Here is a 21,462-nt window from a genome sequence, read left to right on the forward strand (position 1 = left end):
GATCTACCAGAAGGACGTGGAACATGCCAGCTTTTGCCAATATTGCCAGGAGCTTGACCATGCCTGGCTAGATAAGTAGAGCCAAGCCAGCTGTGATGCAGGACTCACCATTACTTGAACTGGATAAATGAAAGCTAGAGACTGCTGCAAGCCAAGACTTCTAAAACTCCCAGAAAACAACAAGTTCCAAGGATAATGAGAATAAATGGGCTGGCGTTAGCCTGGTTAAAAATAAAGGAAGATTTTTCTTTTTCTCTAACCACATGCTTGGCTGGGAAAAAGTTCTTTTCTGTGCTGATCATATGCTGGTCCCACTACCAGATGCTGTGCACACCACAGGCAGATGGCCTCAGAGCTGCACCTGCTCTGGGTGGCTGCTGGAGGCAGCCTGTCTCCTCCCAGCCTCTGGAGCAGCCTGGCACCCTGCCCCAGCCTCATGATCACCCCAAGAGTCATAAGAACCTCTCTTCCTCATTCTCTCCCTCGAACCCTGACCCTGTGCTTGTCCTTGCACTGCAATACATGGTGTGAATCACAGAATTATCCCCAGCCTGATTCATTCCTGCGGCTGGGTCAAGATTCCCAAACCAGGCAGAGCTTCTGCCTGCTTTCCTTCTGAGTTGTGTGCCCTGTGCACAGATCTCATCCCTTTGGTGCTCACACATCCCCACGAAGTTGTCTGGAGCATTTCCAAGGACAGCAGGTAATGGTTTTCATGAACAAGAGGCAGACCCATGAAGTGAAGCCATCACAACTTATTTCCAACGCACTTCATCTTGGTCTGGCAAATCTTTGGGAGACTATGTCATGATGTCATGTCCATGCCCTGATAAACATCCTCTGTACGAGCAACTTTGTATAATGTACAACATTGTATAATGTACAAACTGCACTTGCTTCGGGCACCTCTTCGTGCTGTCTTGCCACCGCTTTACTCCCATGAGCATCTCCTTTCTCCCGGAGCACAAGGGGGCGAGGAGCTTCCACCAGAGCTACCGAGGGGGACACAGAAAATGGCGATGGTGCCTCACAAGGCACCACGAAGCTGAGGACAGAAGGAGGGGGCGCTCATAGCTGCGGGCAGCACGGCAAACTAGTAACAGGACGAGAGAACATGGGTTTAACCTGACCGGGGGTTAGGCTGTACATTAGGAAGAATTTCTTCACAGAACGGGTGATTAGGTACTGGAATGGACTGTCCTGGAAGGCACTGGAGTTACTGTCTCTGGAGGTGTTTAGGGAAAGACTGGACATGACCCTTGGGGCCGTGGTCTAATTCACACCGTGGTTCGGTCGTAGGTTAGACTTGACAACCTTAGAGGGTTTTTCCAGTCTAGATGATTCTATTTATAGGATTCTGAACGCCGGGAACCAAGGAAATTCCGGATGGGATCCCTCTGCCCCCTTTAGACTCTCTGCGGCAAAGCGGGAATGTGCGATGTTCCTATTCCCATTTCCCCGACCCTTGGTACCACTCCCGGATACGGGATCGCCCCGCACCCCTCGGGAGGGCGGTGTAAGAGCCATTCCCGAGCCTTGGGCCACCTGTTCCTTGGCACGGCCAGGAGCGCAGCCCCAGCCGGCTCCGCCCGCGGCCGGGCGGGACGGGACGGGCCCGGCTCCGCCCCGCGGCTGCGCACACGCCCGATCCGGGGCTCGGCGCCGGCAGCTGCGTCGCTCCCGGAGCCTCCGGTTCTGCCGCTGTGCCGTGCCCGGCCCGGCCCGCGGAGCCGCGCCGCAGGTGGGGACGGGAGCGCGCTCCGCGCCGGGCGGGGGCTGCGGGGCTGTGCGCCGGGCGGGAGGCGCTGCGGCCGCCCCTGGGCCTCGGCGGGGCCTGGGCAGGCCCGCGGCGGGCGGGGGAAGGGGCCGGGGGCCTGAGCTGGGCCGGCCTTGCCTTGCCTTGCCTTGCCTTGCCTTGCCTTGTCCCTTGCCCTGCCGTGCCCTGCCCTGCCCCTGCCCCGGGACGGCTCCTGCGCCAAGACCACCCCAGGCCGAGCGGGGACCGGGGGCTGGCCGGACAGCTCAGCAGCAGCCGAGCTCGCCGGGCCTTGGTCCAAGCCTGCCGGCTGTAAACTTCGCCATGTTTGTGAGAGCAGCTGGCGCTGACGGACGAGAAAATCCCTAAACCCCAGGATTTTTGAGTCCTGTATTTTGGCTGCGCCCGCCTTACCGCTCAGGCGGTGTCCGAGGCGCGGCTCTGTAGCGGGGTCGGGGGAGGCAGCGCTGGTCGTGCCCAGCCGAGCTGGCCAAGCCTGTGCTGCCCAGTCACTGCCTTGCCCTGCCGCGGCCTCTGCCTCGCAGGAGCTGCCGATGCTCGCGGTTAACGCGCAGCTGATGGGGCAGACGGTGGTTGCGATTCGAAATCTTTCGCTGTATTGAAAAAGAAGTAGGTTTGTAATCTCAAGTTTATACGTGTGCATATAAAGGTTAAGAACATCAGCCTAACTTGCTGGAGAAGTATAACAATTGAATTTGACTCTGTGAAGTTCCACTGAGTTTATAAACAAAGTAGTTTCCTGTACGCTTGCATGCAGCTCAGGATGTGGCGGTTCAGTCTGTCTTGTGACGCTGTTTGGGTTTTTTGTCCACCTACTATTGTGCTGCAGTGCATGGCAAATTGAAGGGTGCGGTCGTAAACAAAAGCCACTTGTCACATTTTTAATTTACCGAAGCCGTTTTAACAAACTGTGAATTCACGGAAATCCCGGCTAAGTTCGAGGGGATTGTACCATCAGTTGCAAGGGAGACTGTACCAAAGCAGAGCTGACAGCATGGAAGCTGTGACATACGGAGATGTTATATTGTCGGAGTTACTACTGTTTAGCCTCTAAGTGCTGGATAAAAGATCAAGGTGTTTTTGATTTGTGGTCAACTGTAACAAGGTTCAGGCTTGGCTAGGGGATAAAGCATGTTGGTGAATCTAATTTTGCTTGAAGATGCTTCTGTGTTTTCCTGTTTGTGAACTGAGATGTTTCTCCCTGATCTCTGGCGCCATTAAATTCAATTATTGAAGCGCAGGTACAGTTGGCATTGAAGGATGCACCTGCTTTAGTACTTTAATTCAAATAAAGGATGCGCTCTTGAAAAAAGATCCCAGTCAGCCTTGCCTGCTTCACTTTGGTTCATGTCACAGTGTGATCAGGGAGTGTGTGAACTTTTCCTTCTGGAAGGAACTAAAACTAGAAGGTGCATTTCAGTTGTCAGTGGGTGTTGGATGAAGTGGTGGCAGAACAGCACGATCCCTGAGCTTCCAGATCTGTAATTGTGACAACTATTGCCTAAGCTTCAGGACTCAGGTTCCGTAGCTTGAGGGCTGTAGGTCAGCTGCAAGGAGAAAAGTAAACAAAAACCCCATGTGAAATAATTGTCAACAGTGTCAACAGCTTTTTCAGGATTTTTTTTTTCAATAGCTCAGTAGTTTTAATTTTCAGTTCAACAATTTCCATTATTGAATGGCTCCTAAACTTGGAGTATTTAAAAAGTGCTGTAGCAGCAGAAGGGTAAATAGCTTTCCTGCTTGTAAGAGTTTAATGACATAAGTGGAAAAAATAATCCCGCATATTTGCTAGGGCAGTAACTGGGACTGGTTGGCATTTATTGACTTACTTTCCTTCTCCCACATTCACCTAGGCTTTGTGGCAATGTAATGAGTTAATGTTGTGTTTGCATTGTCAATCAGTATTGAGGTATTTCTGTTCTGTCTTGAGTAGTTGGTTTAAAATCTTCTGACTTATCTTCCTCTTTTCATCTTCCTTCTAGGGCCTTCCTTTTAGTGAATGAGCATGATAATTCCTAGCTGCCACTCTAAAAATACCTCTTAATGGACAAAAAAAAAACCAAACAGTGAAGTTTTGCATATTCTTTTTTAATTAATTGATTGATCAATTGATTAGTTAGTCAGTTTTGATCAAAAAACTGATTGAGTGATTGCTGTCTCTGTGTGTTAAGTAACCAAAATGGGTTATGTGGATAAGCTGAACAACTAAGTGCCATTGCTGTAGAGGTTTATTTTTTATTTTCTCGGAGGTTTTTTCCCACATGTTCCAAACTGGAGTGTTTCTGCTTACTGCACTTTTTCACAGACTTTAGCTTCAAATGTTCTGTGTTTCAAGATATTTTCAGTGTCATGGCTGAAAAGGTACAGTAATGAAAAATTAAAATACACACAGGTAACAAAAATGTTTTTGTGAGTGATACTCTTTTTTAAACAGGTCTTTTTAAATGCTGTATATTGGCAGCTGCTATGTTTAAGTAACTCCCATTTTTCGCTTGACCTCCCTGGGAACTAGTCCTCTTTTGAATTAAAGGGAAGCATCAGTTTAAATACCAGGTGATCTATATTTGTAGCTTGGAAACTAACAGCCAATCCTATGTTCTCAAAACAAGTCCAGGCTGAAAAATTTACTAAAATTGGGTCTGGCGTGTGTAGAATTTACTCAAAATTGCTTTCTATGGCCCAGCGTTGATTTTGGTTTTTTTTTTAATACAAAGATTAGTGTGTTGTGTTAAGGCCTGTACAGTAACAATCCTTTGAGAAGCTGTTGTAGCTTTTGCCTGCAGTTGTACTGTTCTAACTTTAAAGCCTGTCACTGACCCCCTTTCATCCTGTGCATATTGGGGAATCTGAACAAAGCTCCCAGTTAATTCAGGTTCTTTACAGTTTGGGATTGACTCCAGCTTGACCAGGCCTTAGTGCTTTGTGGATCCTAAAGAGTCTGAACAAAGGAGAACTGAGCCTTGTCAGACTGTGGCCACACACTAACAGTTACTTGGTGCAGAGGAATAAATGCAAGCCATGTTTGAATCATTGTCCCTGAAAACATCCTTCTGCCTCTGTTTTAGACATGGGAAAATCGCTTTCTCACCTGCCTATGCATACGTGCAAGGAAGATGGCTATGATGGAAGCTCAGTGTCTGATAACGTGAGGAATGGTTTAGTTCACTCGGAAGTGCACAATGAGGACAGCAGATGTGGAGATGTGTCGCAGTTTCCCTATGTGGAATTTACAGGAAGGGACAGTGTCACCTGCCCAACCTGCCAGGGAACAGGGAGAATTCCACGAGGTAAGTTTCTTTGTTTATTATTTTATTTTTTTTAACCTATAAATTTACATCATAACCATATGCAGTTGTAATAATGCATAACAAATAGCTTTTCAAGTCAAGATGAAGTTTTGTAGTCTTTTTGACCTTTTTTTCAGCACTAAGCATTTTGTTACACTAGATGAATGTAACAAATTGGGTCAACTGTTACACCTTGGCTGTTACAACTTGGATCTCCTATTGTCTGCACAATGCAACTGTTTCTTCCTCCTCAGCTTTGAATCCACCCATAACCCTAGGTCTTGCAAGTTAAATTAGCAAACCTTTAGTTTCATGACATTTTATTGCATTTTTTGCTTTTGACTACCTATTCTAAACTATTTGAATCAATATATAACTGCAAAAATGGCTGCAAATTCAGAGATGGAAAAGTAGACCTGAGCTGCAGCACCTCTTCCTGATTTATAGTGAGTTCTTTTGCCCTCACTGCTGCCAGTGTCTCTTGTTTTCCTTTACCCTGCTTTTGTCCCACTGGTGCTTGCTAGGTGGATAATTCCAGCTTGGAGTTGAAAATATATAGGTTCTTTGGCTGCCTTGGAAAGGAGTAGGCTACACAGCATTAGTCTCCATACCTAACTGTTTTGTTTGCTTTGCCCTCATCCTTTACTTTTCCTCTTGGTAAAACATGTTGCTTTGTTATGCTTCTGTCCTAAATGAAAAGCTCCCTCAATATTTATGACGAGACTAGTGGAAGGAGAACATGGGATATCTGAAACCTGGCAGAATGAGAGCCAAGTGGGCCAAGGCACAGCATTTTGCTTCAGCTGTGAGATTTTCCTTTTGACTGGGGAAGAGCTGATGACATGTTTTCATGTTAGAGTTTCCTTTGCCAGACCTCTTATCCAAACTAGATTATTGGCTGTAAAAGCTCTTGGAACTGATTTTGAGCAGCTGCTCAGGAAACTTGAGTGATGTCTGTGCCATGTTGTCCTTCTACGTGTGCTTCAGTGGGATTAGGTTATGGCACAGCTCACACACACTTGTGTCTCACCTTTGTAGAAGGACCAGGGAGCACAGAATATTTCAGTGGTTGCAAATACCACAGGAGATTTGTGTTTTAGCTGTTAAACTTTCTACTACAATGTATTCTTGGAGTACCTCTGAATTAATCAAATTTCACACCTTGAAAAACTATGAAATTAAAAATTGCCTTAGCCAGAAAGGGTAAAAAAGTTTGTTCTGTTAACTCGTTGACTTGAAATACTTGTTAATATCAATAGCACGTTTTACTCAAAGTGCAGAAATAGCCAAATTTCCATGTTCAAAAGCTTCTTATTTTCACTGTAGAATCCTTGGATGCAGTACTTAAATAAATGTTAGTTAATTATTTTATTAAAGATTTTGCAGTAACTATAAAAACATGCACGTTGTGTATACATTCTAATGAAATAATGTGGTTGAACTTAAAATGAGTTATTAGAGCTAAGAGGATTGTGTTTGTAATCATTCCTTAGTATTTTAGAGAAGAAAAAATGTTATGTTTTGGGTTCATTTGAGGAGAGAGGGGAAAAATTAAGAATGACAGCATGACTAGTAGGACTACAATTAACATCATTAGGTGATATGATGGCTATACTATAATAAATCCATGAAATTACATTTTGTTACTTGAACAGCTTTAGTTTTTAGTATAATGTATGAAAGGATTACTGTGATATTTTCTTAAAGGTTGAAGACGCTTCACTGAAGTAGAGATGAAAATGTGTTTTAAATCGGTAGAGGCTGTTTAGAATGTTGATGTTTTGTGTGCTACTGTATGCTTGATTAGCATGTTTTGCTTAGCTTAGTGATTCAGCATGGACTCATTGCCAAGTGCTTGGTTAGCTAAGTGATGATTTGATCAAATTCTGCACTTGGCTTAAAAATTGCAAATTTGGCCTTGAGGCCTCTGTTCTCATACAGATCCACAACAAACAGCAAAAGCTCTACTGGCAGATGTAGTACACATATTTTTAACTACTCATCTGTGCATGTGCTCTTTACTTCTGCTGTTAAAAAATAAACCCTATAAAAATGCTGTCCAGTGACATAAGTTTCATGGAGAAATTCCAGTAGATATTTATTTTGACTCCCAGGGTGCTCAGCAGCACCATGATAAGTATGGTTTTATATACTTCTGATTTCCAGAATGCAGTGTGTGCATAGCTTGTGTTGCCCAGATCACCTGTATTGTTAGCTTTGATTGTTTCAGTTTGGGCTTGTTGTTTGTTGGGCTTTTTTAACCAAAACTAACTTCTGCTTTTTCAGAAGAGTACATGCAGAATGCCTTCTGTATCAGTTCTTACTGCCCAAGCTTCTGAACGTTTTGTCCCATGAGTTCATATGGTCTGGCATAAATAGCTCAGAGCTGTTCTGCATCTCTTTTTCTCCAGGAAGTGGTGCCAGAGGAAATACTGCCTCTGGTCATGTGTGCAGCACAGAGGCAGAATTTATTGCTGTTTTGGTCCTTGTGGACTTGGTGTTTTTTCATCTTGATGTTGTGTAAGCCATGCTCTATTTCAGAAAGTGACATCAGCTACAGTAGCATTCGACCTGGGTCCTTATCTGGAATTTAAATGTTTGTCTTTAGTGTTTATTCTTTGGTGCCACTAAGTTGTAACGGTTATTCTTTGTTTAAAAGAGCTTCAACAACACTTATTCTTTGTTTAAATTCTGAAAGGGTGTTTTTGTTTCCAGGGCAGGAAAATCAGCTGGTAGCCTTAATTCCATACAGTGATCAGAGACTGAGGCCAAGAAGAACGTAAGTCAATAGCTGTTTGTGATACCTGAATCTACAGTTAATTATTCTCTTCTAGTTAAAATTCAACAATTCAAAGGGAATAGCAATAAGAAGAATCAAGCAAAAAATCACTGGAATGCTTTCTTGCATTCATTATTGGAAGAAGAGGGCTTGTGAGTAATATCAGCCTTAACCTCTAACTCTTGGTGAGTTATTTATTAACAGGTGTGCATACTTCCATCACAATACATCTTGGCTAAGTCCAAAGCTAAGGAGTACTGTATGACCTGTCCATGTTTACAGTAATGATGTGAGTAGTTCTTAATCTCTGTAACATCCTAATTGATCTAAGCAGATCTTCACTGTTAGAGTCTGAGTTAATCAGTAGCATCTTTGAGCCACTACTACAAAATAGGTCACCTTCAATTAATAAGCAACATTCTGGTTTTTGCACTAGAACAATCAACAATTTATGATACATAATTATATTTAATTTTACCATAGCATAACAGCCTATTTAATTTTTTTTTTCTAGGATCTGCTTAGGGGGGTTCACTACAATCCTCAGGGCTTCTTGTTCTGACATGTTTTGGTTTTTACTTCTTTTTTTCTTTTTAATGTTTTGATATTTTTGTAGTAAACAGAAATGAGTGCCAGGTAAAAGAAATATATTAGCTTCACGTGATACTATTCTGGATAATGTATCTGATGTAATGGTAGTACAAATATGGGACATATTACTTTACTGTTCAAATCTTGACAAAATTGGAGCTGAAGTAGATCCTTTTATTTGTGGAGGGTTTTTTATTATCTCTCACACCACTACCAGCACCCCACCCTCCTATGCACACACACACAGCCACACCCACACAAACACACCCTTTTCTATTAGCTTAATTGTGAATTTCCTGCTCCTTAGCTGCAGTCCTGACACTTTCCCTGGAAGTCAGGATTCTCTGTCATAAGAGCTTTATTTTGTGTTCTGGGTGGTTTTTGTGAGACTTCCACAAAATGATGGAAGTTGTGCTATAAATAAATGTTAAGAGGAAGTGAATTTGTTTCAAAGCACATAAATATTTACTTCTTCCGTTTTCCTTTGCAAGTTACAATTGTTGGGGTAACCACATGATTTGAAATGTGGTTTCTGATATTTATGCAAGAGTAACAACTGTTTAAAACATAGCTGTGAAGTGCAACATAGGTTTTTTTTCCTTTTTTGAAGCTAATGGAAGCTAGAAGTAGACTGAATTAATTGTATTCACTAGTCCTGCTCCTTATCACTTAAAATAGCATGTTATTGTTTTTTAATGTGTTTTTGACTCTGAATTGTCCTTTTTTTCTCCTCCAGAAAACTCTATGTGACTGCTTCTGTAACTGTGTGTTTGCTGCTCTCTGGGCTGGCTGTATTTTTCTTGTTTCCTCGCTCGATTGATGTTCAGTACATTGGTGTGAAGTCAGTTTATGTCACTTACGAACAGGAAAGGCGGATAATCTATCTCAATATTACGGTAAGTCTGACTTTTTGGGTGTTTGGAATGCATGAATGCAACAGGAGATACTGCTTTGAAAGTTTAATTTGGAAACTGTGGTCTGGCTGAAAAGCTTAGTTGGTGCCTTAAGAGCTGGAGTCGGTGACCAGTTTGAAAAATGTAACTGAGCCTGCTGGGGCTGGTTCCTGTAGCTGTAACTAATAGAGATGTAGTTGCAAGCTGACACTGGGTATTTTGTTTTCAAGGGAACAGTAACTTTGGAGTTCTCAGTGTTACTTCTGGAATATGTCTGAATTGTAGTGTGTGTATGTAGGAATGCTGTTTGCTACTGCCCTGGTATTTTGCCTCTCTCAGAGTTGGTGTCGAGGAAAAATACTTTTTTATCCACCTTAAAACTTAAGAGGAGCTCTTCCCACATAGTTCTTGATTTCTTCGTAATGACCTTCATACAGGTTTGCCTAAAGACTTTTGGTGGAGTTCTTAATTTTAAATAAAGCAAAGCTGCCATGGGAGAAAGAGGTCCTTTGATAGCTAAATTTCCTGGAAGGAATAATTGAGGATAGGAAGAAATGCAGTATCTTAAGTGGAGGGTTGTTACCATGAAAGTTGTGCAGAATTTTGTGTTATTCAATATTTTCACTAAACAAACTCAGAAGTGATGGTGACCCTGCTCCTGTCTGCAGTCCTCACAGGCAGGAAAATCTGCTTGCAGAATGTCTGATATTACTGTCCCATGCACAAGATTCAAAATGCTTGCTCCTGGAGATACACAGAATGGATAAGTGTTACTGTTTTGTGTTTGTTTTTTCAGAACACACTTAATATAACGAATAACAACTACTACTCTGTTGAAGTGGCAAATATCACAGCCCAAGTTCAGTTTTCAAAAACAGTTATTGGCAAAGCACGGTTAAACAACATCACCAACATTGGTCCACTGGATATGAAACAGGTAAGTAGCTTAGGCTTTCACAGTTAAACACGTGTTAATCTTCATATATAAACCTACTTAGTGGTGTTTTCATTGATTTTTTTATTGTGTTGTTGTTTTTTTTTTTTTAGATTGATTATATGGTGCCCACAGTCATACAAGATGAAATGAGCTACATGTAGTAAGTGTACTCACTTTTAAATATCACATGGATCTTATTAAAAGTTGCAGTGCTGTTAAAAACAACTTTTTCCAAAGTTAGCAGGAATCTGTTTGAAGAGATGCTGGGGCATTTTCTTTAAGTTTAGTAGTACTGAAAGATAGGCAAACCACAATTGCTTGATTAGTTTCATATAGTGGCTTGCTGTACCTGGCTATATACCCTTTAAATGGTATCTCTGTTATGGTATTTTAGGGATTGGCGCTAGTTAGGACTGCTGCTTTAGGGGTGGAAGTGCAGGTGTGTTCCCCTAACAAGTTCTCTAGTAACTTTCCCACAATTTTCTCTGCAGTAGAAGGAAATTTGTATTTAGTGGTATACAAATTAGAGGCTTCTCTTCACATGTTGTGTATATAGTAAGCAGTGTTTACAGCCTGCCCTTTGAGTGGCTTTATTCATAGCTTCTGAAAGTTCATTTGTCCAACAGACAAATTATCTCTTGGTCACAAACCCCAGTTTTAGTTCTCTTGCACTGAAATTCAGACTGAACAGAAAGAGTTAACTATTGAGGCTTGAGGTCTGTGTGCAGTTCTAGTGGATGCCAGCCTCTTTGGGATGGGAGAAAACCTTGTTGTTTTCAATTGTTGAAATAAAGTGAAATAGATGTGAAATGCTGAAAGGCACAGACTTCAACAGAAAACATTGAACCTCTGTCACCTTTTAAAATTCTGTAAGTTAGCTTTATGTAAACAAAGAATCATGAATCTGCTCACACTTTGGATGCATGAGGAATAAATAAACTTCATAAATAGCCTTCATAGAGCTCATGATAATGCTGTATTTTCTTACAATTTGGATAAGTTGAGTTCACTGACTCTTTATATTTTATTTTTGTTGGTTCAGGAGGAAAGAATGACTAAGGCATGTAAATATTGGTAGGCTGGCTGCGAAGCAGTCTTGCTGCAGTGATCACGTACTTTTCATTCTAGAGCTGATAAATTTGTGACCAAGAGCAATGATTTACGAAGCAGGGATTAAAAATATGCACTTACATGGTGCTCTTTATGGCTGGTATGTAGGCATGTGTCAGAAAATGAAAGTCTGAAAAGGGTATCTTGCAAGAGAACAATAACCTTGACTTTGGAATATCTGTATGTTGCTTAAAGGTTATTTTGCGTAATATAGAAGTGGATGAGTTCAAAAAATAGGTGACAAAGTGATCCTGACTGGCTTTAAATGTGGTGGCTCAGATTAACCTTGGGTAGCTTCTGGAAGATGGAATGAACGCTTTCTGAGGACGCTTCTGTTGTGTCCTCAGCATTACATGTAAGCAAACACTTGTGAAGACAGTACCTGTGTATGTAGCAGTGGTCCAGGTACAGTCACTGTGATACAGTCACTGGCAAATTATTCTGTTGCCATTGCCAGCAACTCTGTAGTCTCTATATATAGACAGCAGAATTTCCAGTTGAAGCCAGAAGTCTTGCTTTTCAGATAATTACCCTAGAAAAGTTTGATATCAGTCTAACAATTGTTCTTCTTTTTTGCAGTGACTTCTGTACTTTACCATCTATCAAAGTACATAACATAGTAGTGATGATGCAGTAAGTATGGTAGTCTTCTTATGTGTGAGAAACAACTTCAGAAGCCATGTAATTCTCATTAAAATAATACTCACATATTTAATCCAAAAGGTTTTGCATCATAAAAATAATGAAGTCAACTTGCTTTTTTAGTGTAGTAGCTTTATAGTTACAAAAAGTGAACTGTGTCTTTTGACAGGTTCTGGTGGTGTAAGGATTGGATTGACAATCATTGTTACTGTATCTGCTATGCAGCTGGGCTGTAGCCATGGAGCTACTCATGTCTCAAAAAATTTAAAATTACTTTGTGTATCAGCCATGGTTCAAAACTTGCTGAGAACTTTAGTCTTGAAGGAGTTTATGGTTTTAGTACTCTGTCAGAGATTGCTTTGTGACAGTGCTTTTTTGTGACTTAGCATAAATTTCAGAATGGTGGGGTCCTTTGTTGGTGAGGGAATGGGGCATGTCTTTACAGTAGATGTAGCATGGCTTGTAGTTTGTTTAATCATTTGCTTTCTTATCAGAAACAAGAAATATTATTTGTAATGGTAGATTTTACAAGTAAACCTCAGCTTTAGCATCTTTAGGAAAAGGAACCAGATGTCTGTCATGGAGAAAATCTATAGTGGTAAATCAGTAATGTTCTTAAATGTATTTAAAACATGTTTTGTTCCAAAACCTTTTCCTTAATAACCCTAGTAATATAAACACAGTGATTTTTAGAATAGGAAACTCAAAATCTCTTCTCTTCTGTCTTTTTAAGAGTGACAGTGACAACCTCATACTTAGGCCACCCTGAGCAAATATCCCAGGAGAGATACCAGTATGTGGACTGTGGAGGAAACACGACCTACCAGCTGGGCCAGTCAGAATATTTAAATGTCCTTCAGCCTCCACAGTAAAAGCACCTGTTGGTTGGTGTGGAATGACTGCAGTTGGTGCTTGCAGAGATCCTTTGGACAGAACTGGAGTTCCATGGAGCAGAGAGTACATGTGATGTACAGCATAGCAAACGTGGAGATCTGTACACTTTAGATGCAAGGAGGGAAAGGTGCAAATTGTAAATAGGTGCACTTGTTAAATGTTGTGTTTTCCCCTTCTGTTTGCTTTCTGTTACTGTAAGCATTTCTGTCAAGTTGTGTGGTGGGGGGGAGAGGGGGAATATCAGATTCTTGAACAGAACTGGGACTTTTCCTTACGGTGTGGTACATCAACTTAGAGTAATTGTGTGTATGTCTGTGTTTAGGTGAAATGTGTCACTAATGAGCATTTTTAAAAAGTAATACTCATAAATTTTCAGTTTATGCTTCAGTTCTTGATATTTGACTATTGAAAACAGAATGTTACTACTTAAATAACAAGATTACTTTGAGGTGTCTGGGTATGAAATTTCTAGTAGTGACCCAGTGGTAGTAGCTCTTTATTTTGGGATTCTACACTTTATTTGCTATCCATGATTAGAGGTGACATGCAGTCTATGAAAGCCAGGAAAGCTCTCTTGGATGACACTATAGTTGAATGTCCAGTTTCTAGAATCTGGCATCTTTTCATTCATATTCCCTCTTGGTACCAATGGGATGTTATGAGGAGAATATATATTGTTAGATTTAAAGCTGGGTTTAAAAACTAAACAAGAAACAACCCCCACAACAATTACTGACAAAAGAAAAATACAAGACTCTAGAAAACAAACAAGACTTTACCAGTCTGTTTTTTAGTAAGCTTTTTAGAACAGGAATTAAAATCAAGATTGCGCAGCTGGAACTAGGTGGGAAACTTTGAGCATGGGTTTGGAGAGCTTGGTGTAAATTTTTGTGATTTTTACTGTTTTAATATATTCTGTACCTAAGCAACTTTTAAGTGTTACTACGTTGGGTTGTGTTCATTTCTGGCACAGGCTCAGCAAGCAAATTCTGTAGTTACCTGTACCTCCAGAGCACTCAACGGTCACATCCAAGTTCTGTAAGGGAAGATGAAGCAATTCTTTCTGTAGGAGTACAGGCTGATGGAATTGTGAGATGACTGACTGACAGCACAAAGTAGTTTCTGTAGCACAGTTTGCACATGCCAATTTCTGGGGTAATTGTCAATCATGATGATCATAAACTTTGGGTCCAAAGTTGTTTGACTCCTAAAGGCTGACTGTTCTGAGGGTTAACTTTTTAATTAGCCTCAATCAGGATTGTTTTATTTCTGAATTAGGTGAGATGCAGCTGTAAGAAGGTACTATTGAAACTATTGCATTGTAATGAAAAATGTATTTTTTAAAATAGGTATTACTGATTTTGTGCTGCCTGTCTCCTGGAAATAAGCTACACAAAATGAATTGGCAATAAACACAATAGAAAAAGGCTTCTGAGTAACTTGCCACTAACAATCTCTGATGCTCCAGTACTTCAGTGAAGATACATGTCTACATTATTCTCTTCTTTGCTGGCCTCTCTTAGATGGACCTAAGGGGGTAGGTGGGGAAAAAATGTGGGTGATATAAGACTGATTTAAGAGACATTAAGTAACCATAATAAACCCCTCCCCCATCCTCTATGTCAATTGCTCTGAGCCCTTACTCTAGAGTCTATGAAAACCTTTGGAACCTCAACTGTCATATAGTTGTTGTCATATATCAGTTTCGTGTAGTTGTTGATAAGATGAAGACTTCATCTTTTGCCTTTAGAGAACTTCTGTAACTGGAGTAGTCAGTTGAGATGACTTATTGTAGTTAGATTCTGAAGGTTATTCTTGATTTTGGGCCCTTAAAAGTAAACATTATTACAGCTCACAGTCATGAGGGAAACTCGTCCACAACTGACTCACCTTTCTAGAGTTTAGGTGAGGTTCAGTCCTGTAGCTGCTAAAATGCATTTATAAGCTTGTCTGATAGCCTGCAAAGAGACAGGTGATAACTAAAGACCAAGAGAGTGGAGAGCTGGCTGGAAGCAGAGAGGTGAACTCATGATAGCTGGTGTAGAAAGATATGCTGTAAGAGCAAGTAGGGAGAGAATTCTGGTTTAAATATATCAGAACTGAAGTCTGCCAGCCAGTGATACAGGCTCTTTTCCTCTAGGCTTAAATATCTACACACTGGAGTGTTATTTTTGTCTGGGGGTTGTTTGTGGATTTTGAAATAGAAAAAGAAGAAAACAGCTGTAGGCAGATAGTAATATTGATTTAAAACAAATTTTTCTTCCAAGGATGAAAAGTAATCTAAAATAACTGGAATAGCACAATGATCAAATTATTTGGTGACAATAGTGAATGCTGCTTTTGCACAAGCATGGCAGGGGGAAGTTACACTTTATGCAGTGTTGAGACTCAAACTGGCTTTTGAAATTTTGGTGTACATGTTGAGCTAAATCAATACTTAAATCTGTGATTGTTAACCTTGCATGAAGTGCTTGGAATTCTCTGATTTAAATTAAATAATTGAGTGGAGTTATTCTTTCCATGTATGTGTCAGAAGAGGATAAAACTCAGTTTATTTCATCTAGAATATCTAAACATCAATTTGTGATAGACTTACTGAATGATGAAGAGTTCTCATCTTAAGAAACAAACTGTGGATTAAAAATCCCACTGAATTCACAAATTAAGTCAGTAATGGGAGAATAAAAGGCTGAAGGTTCTAAGTGCTAGAATTGCCTTGCACAGATGTCAGCATATTACTAACCAAATAAGGCAAGTATTTCAATTTATCTACTGATTTTAATATAGCATTTCATCAGATAAACAGGTAAACATCTGTGTGAATATTTAACTTGTACTTGCTTTATATGACCAAGCTTGGAAACATGCTAAGGGAGCAAGGGAACTCACTATTAACTTTTATAACTTTGTAAACAAGGTATCAGTATAGATCCAAGTGCCAGACCTTTTGTTTTTCACATTCATTTTATCTTGATCTTAAAATAAAAAAGGCAAATCTTTCAGTTCAGTTGTAAATCAATAAATACAATTCTCTCTAGAAAGTCGAATTGAAAAAGTAAAACTTTTTCCTGTTTTTTCTTTTGTGTGTCTTCTGAAGTGATTCATATTTCACTTGTAACTTCCTCTGGTCTTCAAACACTATCAAATACCTTTATGCTGATATTGCAGTGTGTTTATTTCTAGTAGAATTCTTTTCACTTGAATACTTTGTAGCAATTCCCGTGCCAATTCCTGTTGCACTTTAAAATGGAAGCTCTGATAGTTATTTCTTAAAACAATAAGAAATATAGTCCGGATGTTGCACTGTAATGGCACTATTGAAAATCAGCTTAATGTATTCTGTTTAAAATAACTATAAAATTTCAAAAATATAACTGAAGTATGGAACACTTAAATGCATTAAAATGTTGACTATTTGACCATTGGAGAACAAAATTATTGTACACTTCAAATATACTGCTTTAAAAATATAAGAATTAATAAATAATCATCCAAGATCCAAACCATCAAAGATCTAATCATCAAATATCTATTTGGAGAGTTGTAAAGGGAAGCACTCTTATTGAAAGATGAAATACCTGACATTCCTGAATTCCTGGTGTGGGAAAAAGCCTGTAGAAGTTCATTCATAATTTCTTTACTCATCTCAATGTCATAGAGATGGTTGCTTAATTCCTAATATTTTGTGAAGACAAACCATAAGTATCTTTTTCTTCTGTGGTGTAACTTTGAAGTTCTTTATGCACTTCTGATGTGTGCATGACCTTGATATTAACATTGTAGTGTTTATATTTTGCGGCCTGGTGTTGGCAGATTTGAGTACATGTTTTAGTTGACTTTGCTTCAAGTTGTCCTTGCAGTTCTGCAAGTGAATATATTTTTTCATAGTAGTGCATTGCAAACATGCCTGGGCTTTTCAGCATGTGGTTTATAAAGGGAACCATTTAAGTACCAAACCTCTGAGTGCTTGGATTGAACCATGAGGGTCTTTAACCTGACTGAAGAGCTGTGCCCTCATGATGGAAAGGATAGTGCTTGGAGTGGTATGAGAGAAATTTCTATATTCAGGGAGTGTCAAAAGAGAAATAGTGTTATTTCTTATTCAGCATTTAAGGTTTCCCTTTTTTTTTCTCCTTTTTTTTGAGGGGTGGTAGTTGTGGTTTTGTTTTTCTTCCCAACCCCCTAATCTGTAGCAAGATATCTGTCTGTTCCCTTCTGAAATGGGTAACTTGTTCCAGAGTTGGGCAGCTGCAGGAAGCTTCACGTCAGCTGAAGTGCGCTTGTAGAGTTAAGAGATGAGAAAGACCAGTAATGGCACCTCTAAAAACTAAATTTTTTACTTGCCTGTTTAACAAAATGCCACAACCCTAGTAATGTTTCCAGGCTTTTCACTACTGAAAGGGAAGGATAAATAAAGCAAGTGCAACCAATATACTTTAGCAATGGACTACTTGCAACCAGCAAAATATTTGTTAGTGATGGCCCTGGTCACATCAAAAAGTCTCATTTTTTTCCTTTTGGCCCAGGGAAGGAGGAGGAATAGATCTCAGCCAAAAGATGTGAGAACAATTATGTGGCAGTGGCAAACACCCAGGGTTTGTTCCACTTAAAAGTCACCTTCGTATTTTGTTTAGCTCTGGAATTGTGATCATTACCAGAGGGGTGTTTTGGGGTAGTTCTACTACTTACAGCTTTTGCCATGTAAATCTGCTTTTCCATGGGTAGGCAGGCCAGGAAAACCAGTCTGGCATGGGATCTGCACACTTGGTGTGGAGAGCCCTCCGGTCTAGTGGGAGTAACATCCTGATCCTCATACTCTCCTCCAGCCATCACAAGGGTCCTACAACTTGGATGCGTTTCCTGGGGACTGGAACTGCTTTTGCTTTGCATGGGCAGGGATGTTTAGTACCACACATGTAAGTGTATTCTGGTGCCTGAATATTTTGGGTCTGACTGACTGTGATTTAGTTCTTTTGTTTGTTTTAAGGAAGCAAATTTAACTGCTGTTAACATCCAATGTACAGAGTGTGCATATAATAGCTTGAGATATGTATAGAAATACTAATGAGTGATAACTATTTTTGTAACTTAAGATGTTCTTGTAAGTGTGTAGCAAACAATCTATCCAGTAAAGCATGATAAAAACTCTAGAAGTCAAAGAGTATTTTGCAATGACATGTAGGACACAGAAGCTATGTTAATGTAAGCTAACTGGGGCACAAGGGATCTTGTTATTCAGAGGTTCAAAATGTGGACCTAACTTCATTATGAATATGTTTCTAGGCAGGATTGTTTGACTCAAAGAATGATATTAAATTTTCTATTTAAAAAGCTTGGATCACGTATATTTTTTTTAACTGACTTAGTATTTTTCTCCCCTTCTTTCCTGTCTCCCACAGGTTTTCTCTCTATCTCACCATCTTTTTCCACTAGCTTTTATGTATTTTCAAGGATATGACTTCAATTTTTGTAACTTGGCATTCCATGATGCAAAGACTTTGCAATCTACTTTTTTTATACTATGTTTTATTGTGTTAAGTCTGTAATAAACTTGAGTATCTGAAAGCTGAACACCATATGTGAATGAATTAGTGTTGTCTCACTAAGCTACTGAAGTAACTGAGTCCAGACTTGGGCTGTTGTGATGGTTTGGCACCTGCCACCAGGTGAGCCCCATGCCATTGCTCATATGCTCTTCCCTCTCAGTAGAATGGTAGAAAGAACTGGGATAAGCAAGAAAAACTGGGAAAAGCAAGAAAACTTGGCTCAGGATGAAGACATTTTAATACAAGAAGCAAAGCTGTCTTCACAAGCAAAACAAGCAATTTATTTCTTTGCACCAGGCAGATGTTTACAACATGTAGATAAACCCCATAACCCTGGTTAGCCTCCCTTTCTGTTCTTCCTGAGCTTTTATTGCAGGGCATGATCCCATATGGAATAGCCCTTTGTCAGCTGGGAGCATCTGTCCTGCTGTGTCCCCTCCAGCTTCTTGACTACTCACAGCCAAACCCTGCAGGTTTGGGCAGACACAAAGGGGGAAGATGCAATGAAAAAGGAAACCTCTGGTGCTGTGTGAACTTGCTCTAGCCAAAACATTGCTGTGTTATCAGCACTGTTTTATTCACAAACCCAAAGCACAGAGCTGTATGACTGGGATGCTGTAAGGAAAATTAACTCCATCCCAGACAGACACAGTTAAACCTATCTGCAAAGCTACTTTAGGGAACCATTGTTGCTGAAAAACCTGAATCTTTAAAAACTGGACAACAAAGAACATGACTTTGGAACATTCAGAACATTCATAATACTCAAATGTTACAAATAGCTTTACACAGATGTTTTGGAACAACTTAGTGGGATATTTTTAATGTTTGTCTTGGAGAAAACTTGTATATTCACAAGTGCTACACCAGTTTTCTGGTTTGGATAACAAATGGGGATCTTTTTAGGTAGAGGGTTTTTGTTACAGCTTGTGAATCTCTTTAGAAAGGCTGACTTTTTTTAAACTAAGTTTAGGTGGGAAAGTAACTGCAGTCATTTTCTTTCTTTCTGTTTTCTTTTTCATAGAGTCATTTTCCATCCCAGAGTTGTCATAATCATTATTACAATTGTCCAAGCCCTGTATGGAACACTGTAAATAGGAGAACAACCTTTAAGCATTACTTTCCTTTGTTTAGATAAGAGCTTGAAGAGATGGAAAGATCAGGTTCTGTCTTGTTCTACTGATCTGGAGATGGATTGACAGAAATGTGTCTTTAATGGTGAACAGTTTTATTTGATCCAAAAACATCAAACTACATTATTTGGATTCCTCTCCTGTGTTGTTTTTTTTTCCATTCAAAGCATGGAGGGGACTACAAAGGTGAAATTCTACCAGGTGAATTTCAAATGCCACTTTGCCTGTCTGGGGAGTATAAAGAGCATTAAAAGTGAATAAATGCACTAACAGATGAGAATATATAATCAAATATGAATTTGGACAAATTGAAAGACCTAGAAATTCTTATTCTGGAACACCCAAAATAGAGTATTTTGAGATCTAACTCCTGAAAGGTCTGACATCTTGAAATAGACCTATTTCAAAGACCTAACTGACAGAAACTTCTGAAAGATTTTCAAGTTTCCCTGGCTGTCTGTACATTGCTTTACTTTTAGTTCTCAAGATTTCATGGAAATCTCAGTATAACTGTGTAACTGAGTGCATACTTGGGATGTGGTTTTGGGACATATCCACCTGAGAGTGCTCTGGGTACACTGATTATGAATGACACTAATTGCCTTCCAGTGTATAGGTGATGTCTATTGGGCAACTTAAGGAATACCAAATCACACATTTAATTTTGCTAGAAGTCTCTTGATGTCAGATGAGGTAACAATCCTGCTACATTTCTGTTGTGATTTTTTTTTTTTCTTTTTGTTTTTCTTCAGGAATCTTTGCTTCTTAAGCCTCAGAGCTGAGGTGTTTTTCCTGTGGATGGGTAGCAGGTGCCACACAGTTTAATGAGCTGTCATGGGCACTGTGGAGCTGACCTTGCTCCATAATGGAGCTGCTTTTTCATGAACCAGTGAATCACCTAATGCAGGAAAAGTAGAACTTGATTAAGGAGCTTTGGCATCACTGTAATGTAACATTCCACTGACTGCAGTTATGGATACCTGGAAGGTAATGATGTATGTCATACCTGAGAGGTTTTTAGGAAGTAATGCTTCTAGTGGTCCTAGCATTATAGTTGATGTTGAGAAATGAATATAATTTGCCTCAGTCTGTCTTTTCTCATGACAATTATACCACAGGACTTTTGTTCTGGTACAGTCAGAGGAGTGATATAAGGATTACCTATATAGATGGTAATAGCTAAAAAAACAGGTAAAGCCCTACTATGTTTTTTATGAGTTTTGGAGGCTTATATCCTACACATTATATATATATATGTGTGTGTGTGTGTGTGTGTGTGTGTGTGTGTGTGTAGGATATCCTATATATCATTCCTTAATTATGAAGTGTGTCTCAAACAATTTATGTGTGTGGAATGTTAGTGGCTGTCTGCATTGAGATCCATGCCTACAATAAGCCTGTGACCAAAAGTTTACATTCAGTGTGTTTAAACATGTTGAGACAATCAATGCAACTATTTCACTTTCCACACTGACACTAAATTTGTGAACTTTTCATCAAATATGCAACAAAATGTTAAAATAAAACTTAAAAGCCCAAAATGTTGCTGCAGAATGTAGATTCTAAAACTCATACTGTCTACAACCACTTTTGCTTGCTGCCAATCCAGAGATGGGGCAGAGTTGCTATTTTCATGTCCTTTCTAACATACTATGTGACCTGGCATGTCCCCTGAACAATATATGATCAGGAGAGGATCCTGGCTTCTTTAACATTTGTAACATCCTCTGTGGCATTCTGGGATCCAGCTCTTCAGTACTGGTAAATATTTTCGAGGGTCAGGGCTGAAATGTTGTTGTCTTGTAGACATCCTGAGGGCCAGCAGTGTTCATGGATGAAAGCTTTGTGTCCTGAAAGCAAATGAAGCTGTTGT

The 21,462-nt window shown here is 39.9% G+C and overlaps 1 protein-coding gene across 2 annotated transcripts; it reads left to right on the top strand.

Moving 5' to 3' along the window:
• The first annotated feature begins 1,648 nt into the window (after positions 1-1,648).
• Positions 1,649-18,481, top strand: TMEM106B (transmembrane protein 106B). 2 transcript variants are annotated; one of them, XM_058820803.1, is made up of 8 exons: positions 1,649-1,741; positions 4,843-5,064; positions 7,780-7,843; positions 9,171-9,330; positions 10,124-10,264; positions 10,375-10,424; positions 11,954-12,007; positions 12,750-18,481. In XM_058820803.1, exons 2-8 carry the CDS (start codon positions 4,845-4,847, stop codon positions 12,886-12,888), a joined length of 828 nt encoding a protein of 275 aa, XP_058676786.1. In that variant the 5' UTR covers positions 1,649-1,741; positions 4,843-4,844; the 3' UTR covers positions 12,889-18,481. The 2 variants fall into 2 exon arrangements, with proteins under 2 accessions (XP_058676786.1, XP_058676789.1); XM_058820806.1 differs by lacking the exon at positions 1,649-1,741 and adding an exon at positions 2,158-2,386.
• The last annotated feature ends 2,981 nt before the right edge of the window (positions 18,482-21,462 follow it).

The sequence above is a fragment of the Ammospiza caudacuta genome, chromosome 1, assembly GCF_027887145.1.
Source record: "Ammospiza caudacuta isolate bAmmCau1 chromosome 1, bAmmCau1.pri, whole genome shotgun sequence".
Classification (NCBI taxonomy): domain Eukaryota; kingdom Metazoa; phylum Chordata; class Aves; order Passeriformes; family Passerellidae; genus Ammospiza; species Ammospiza caudacuta.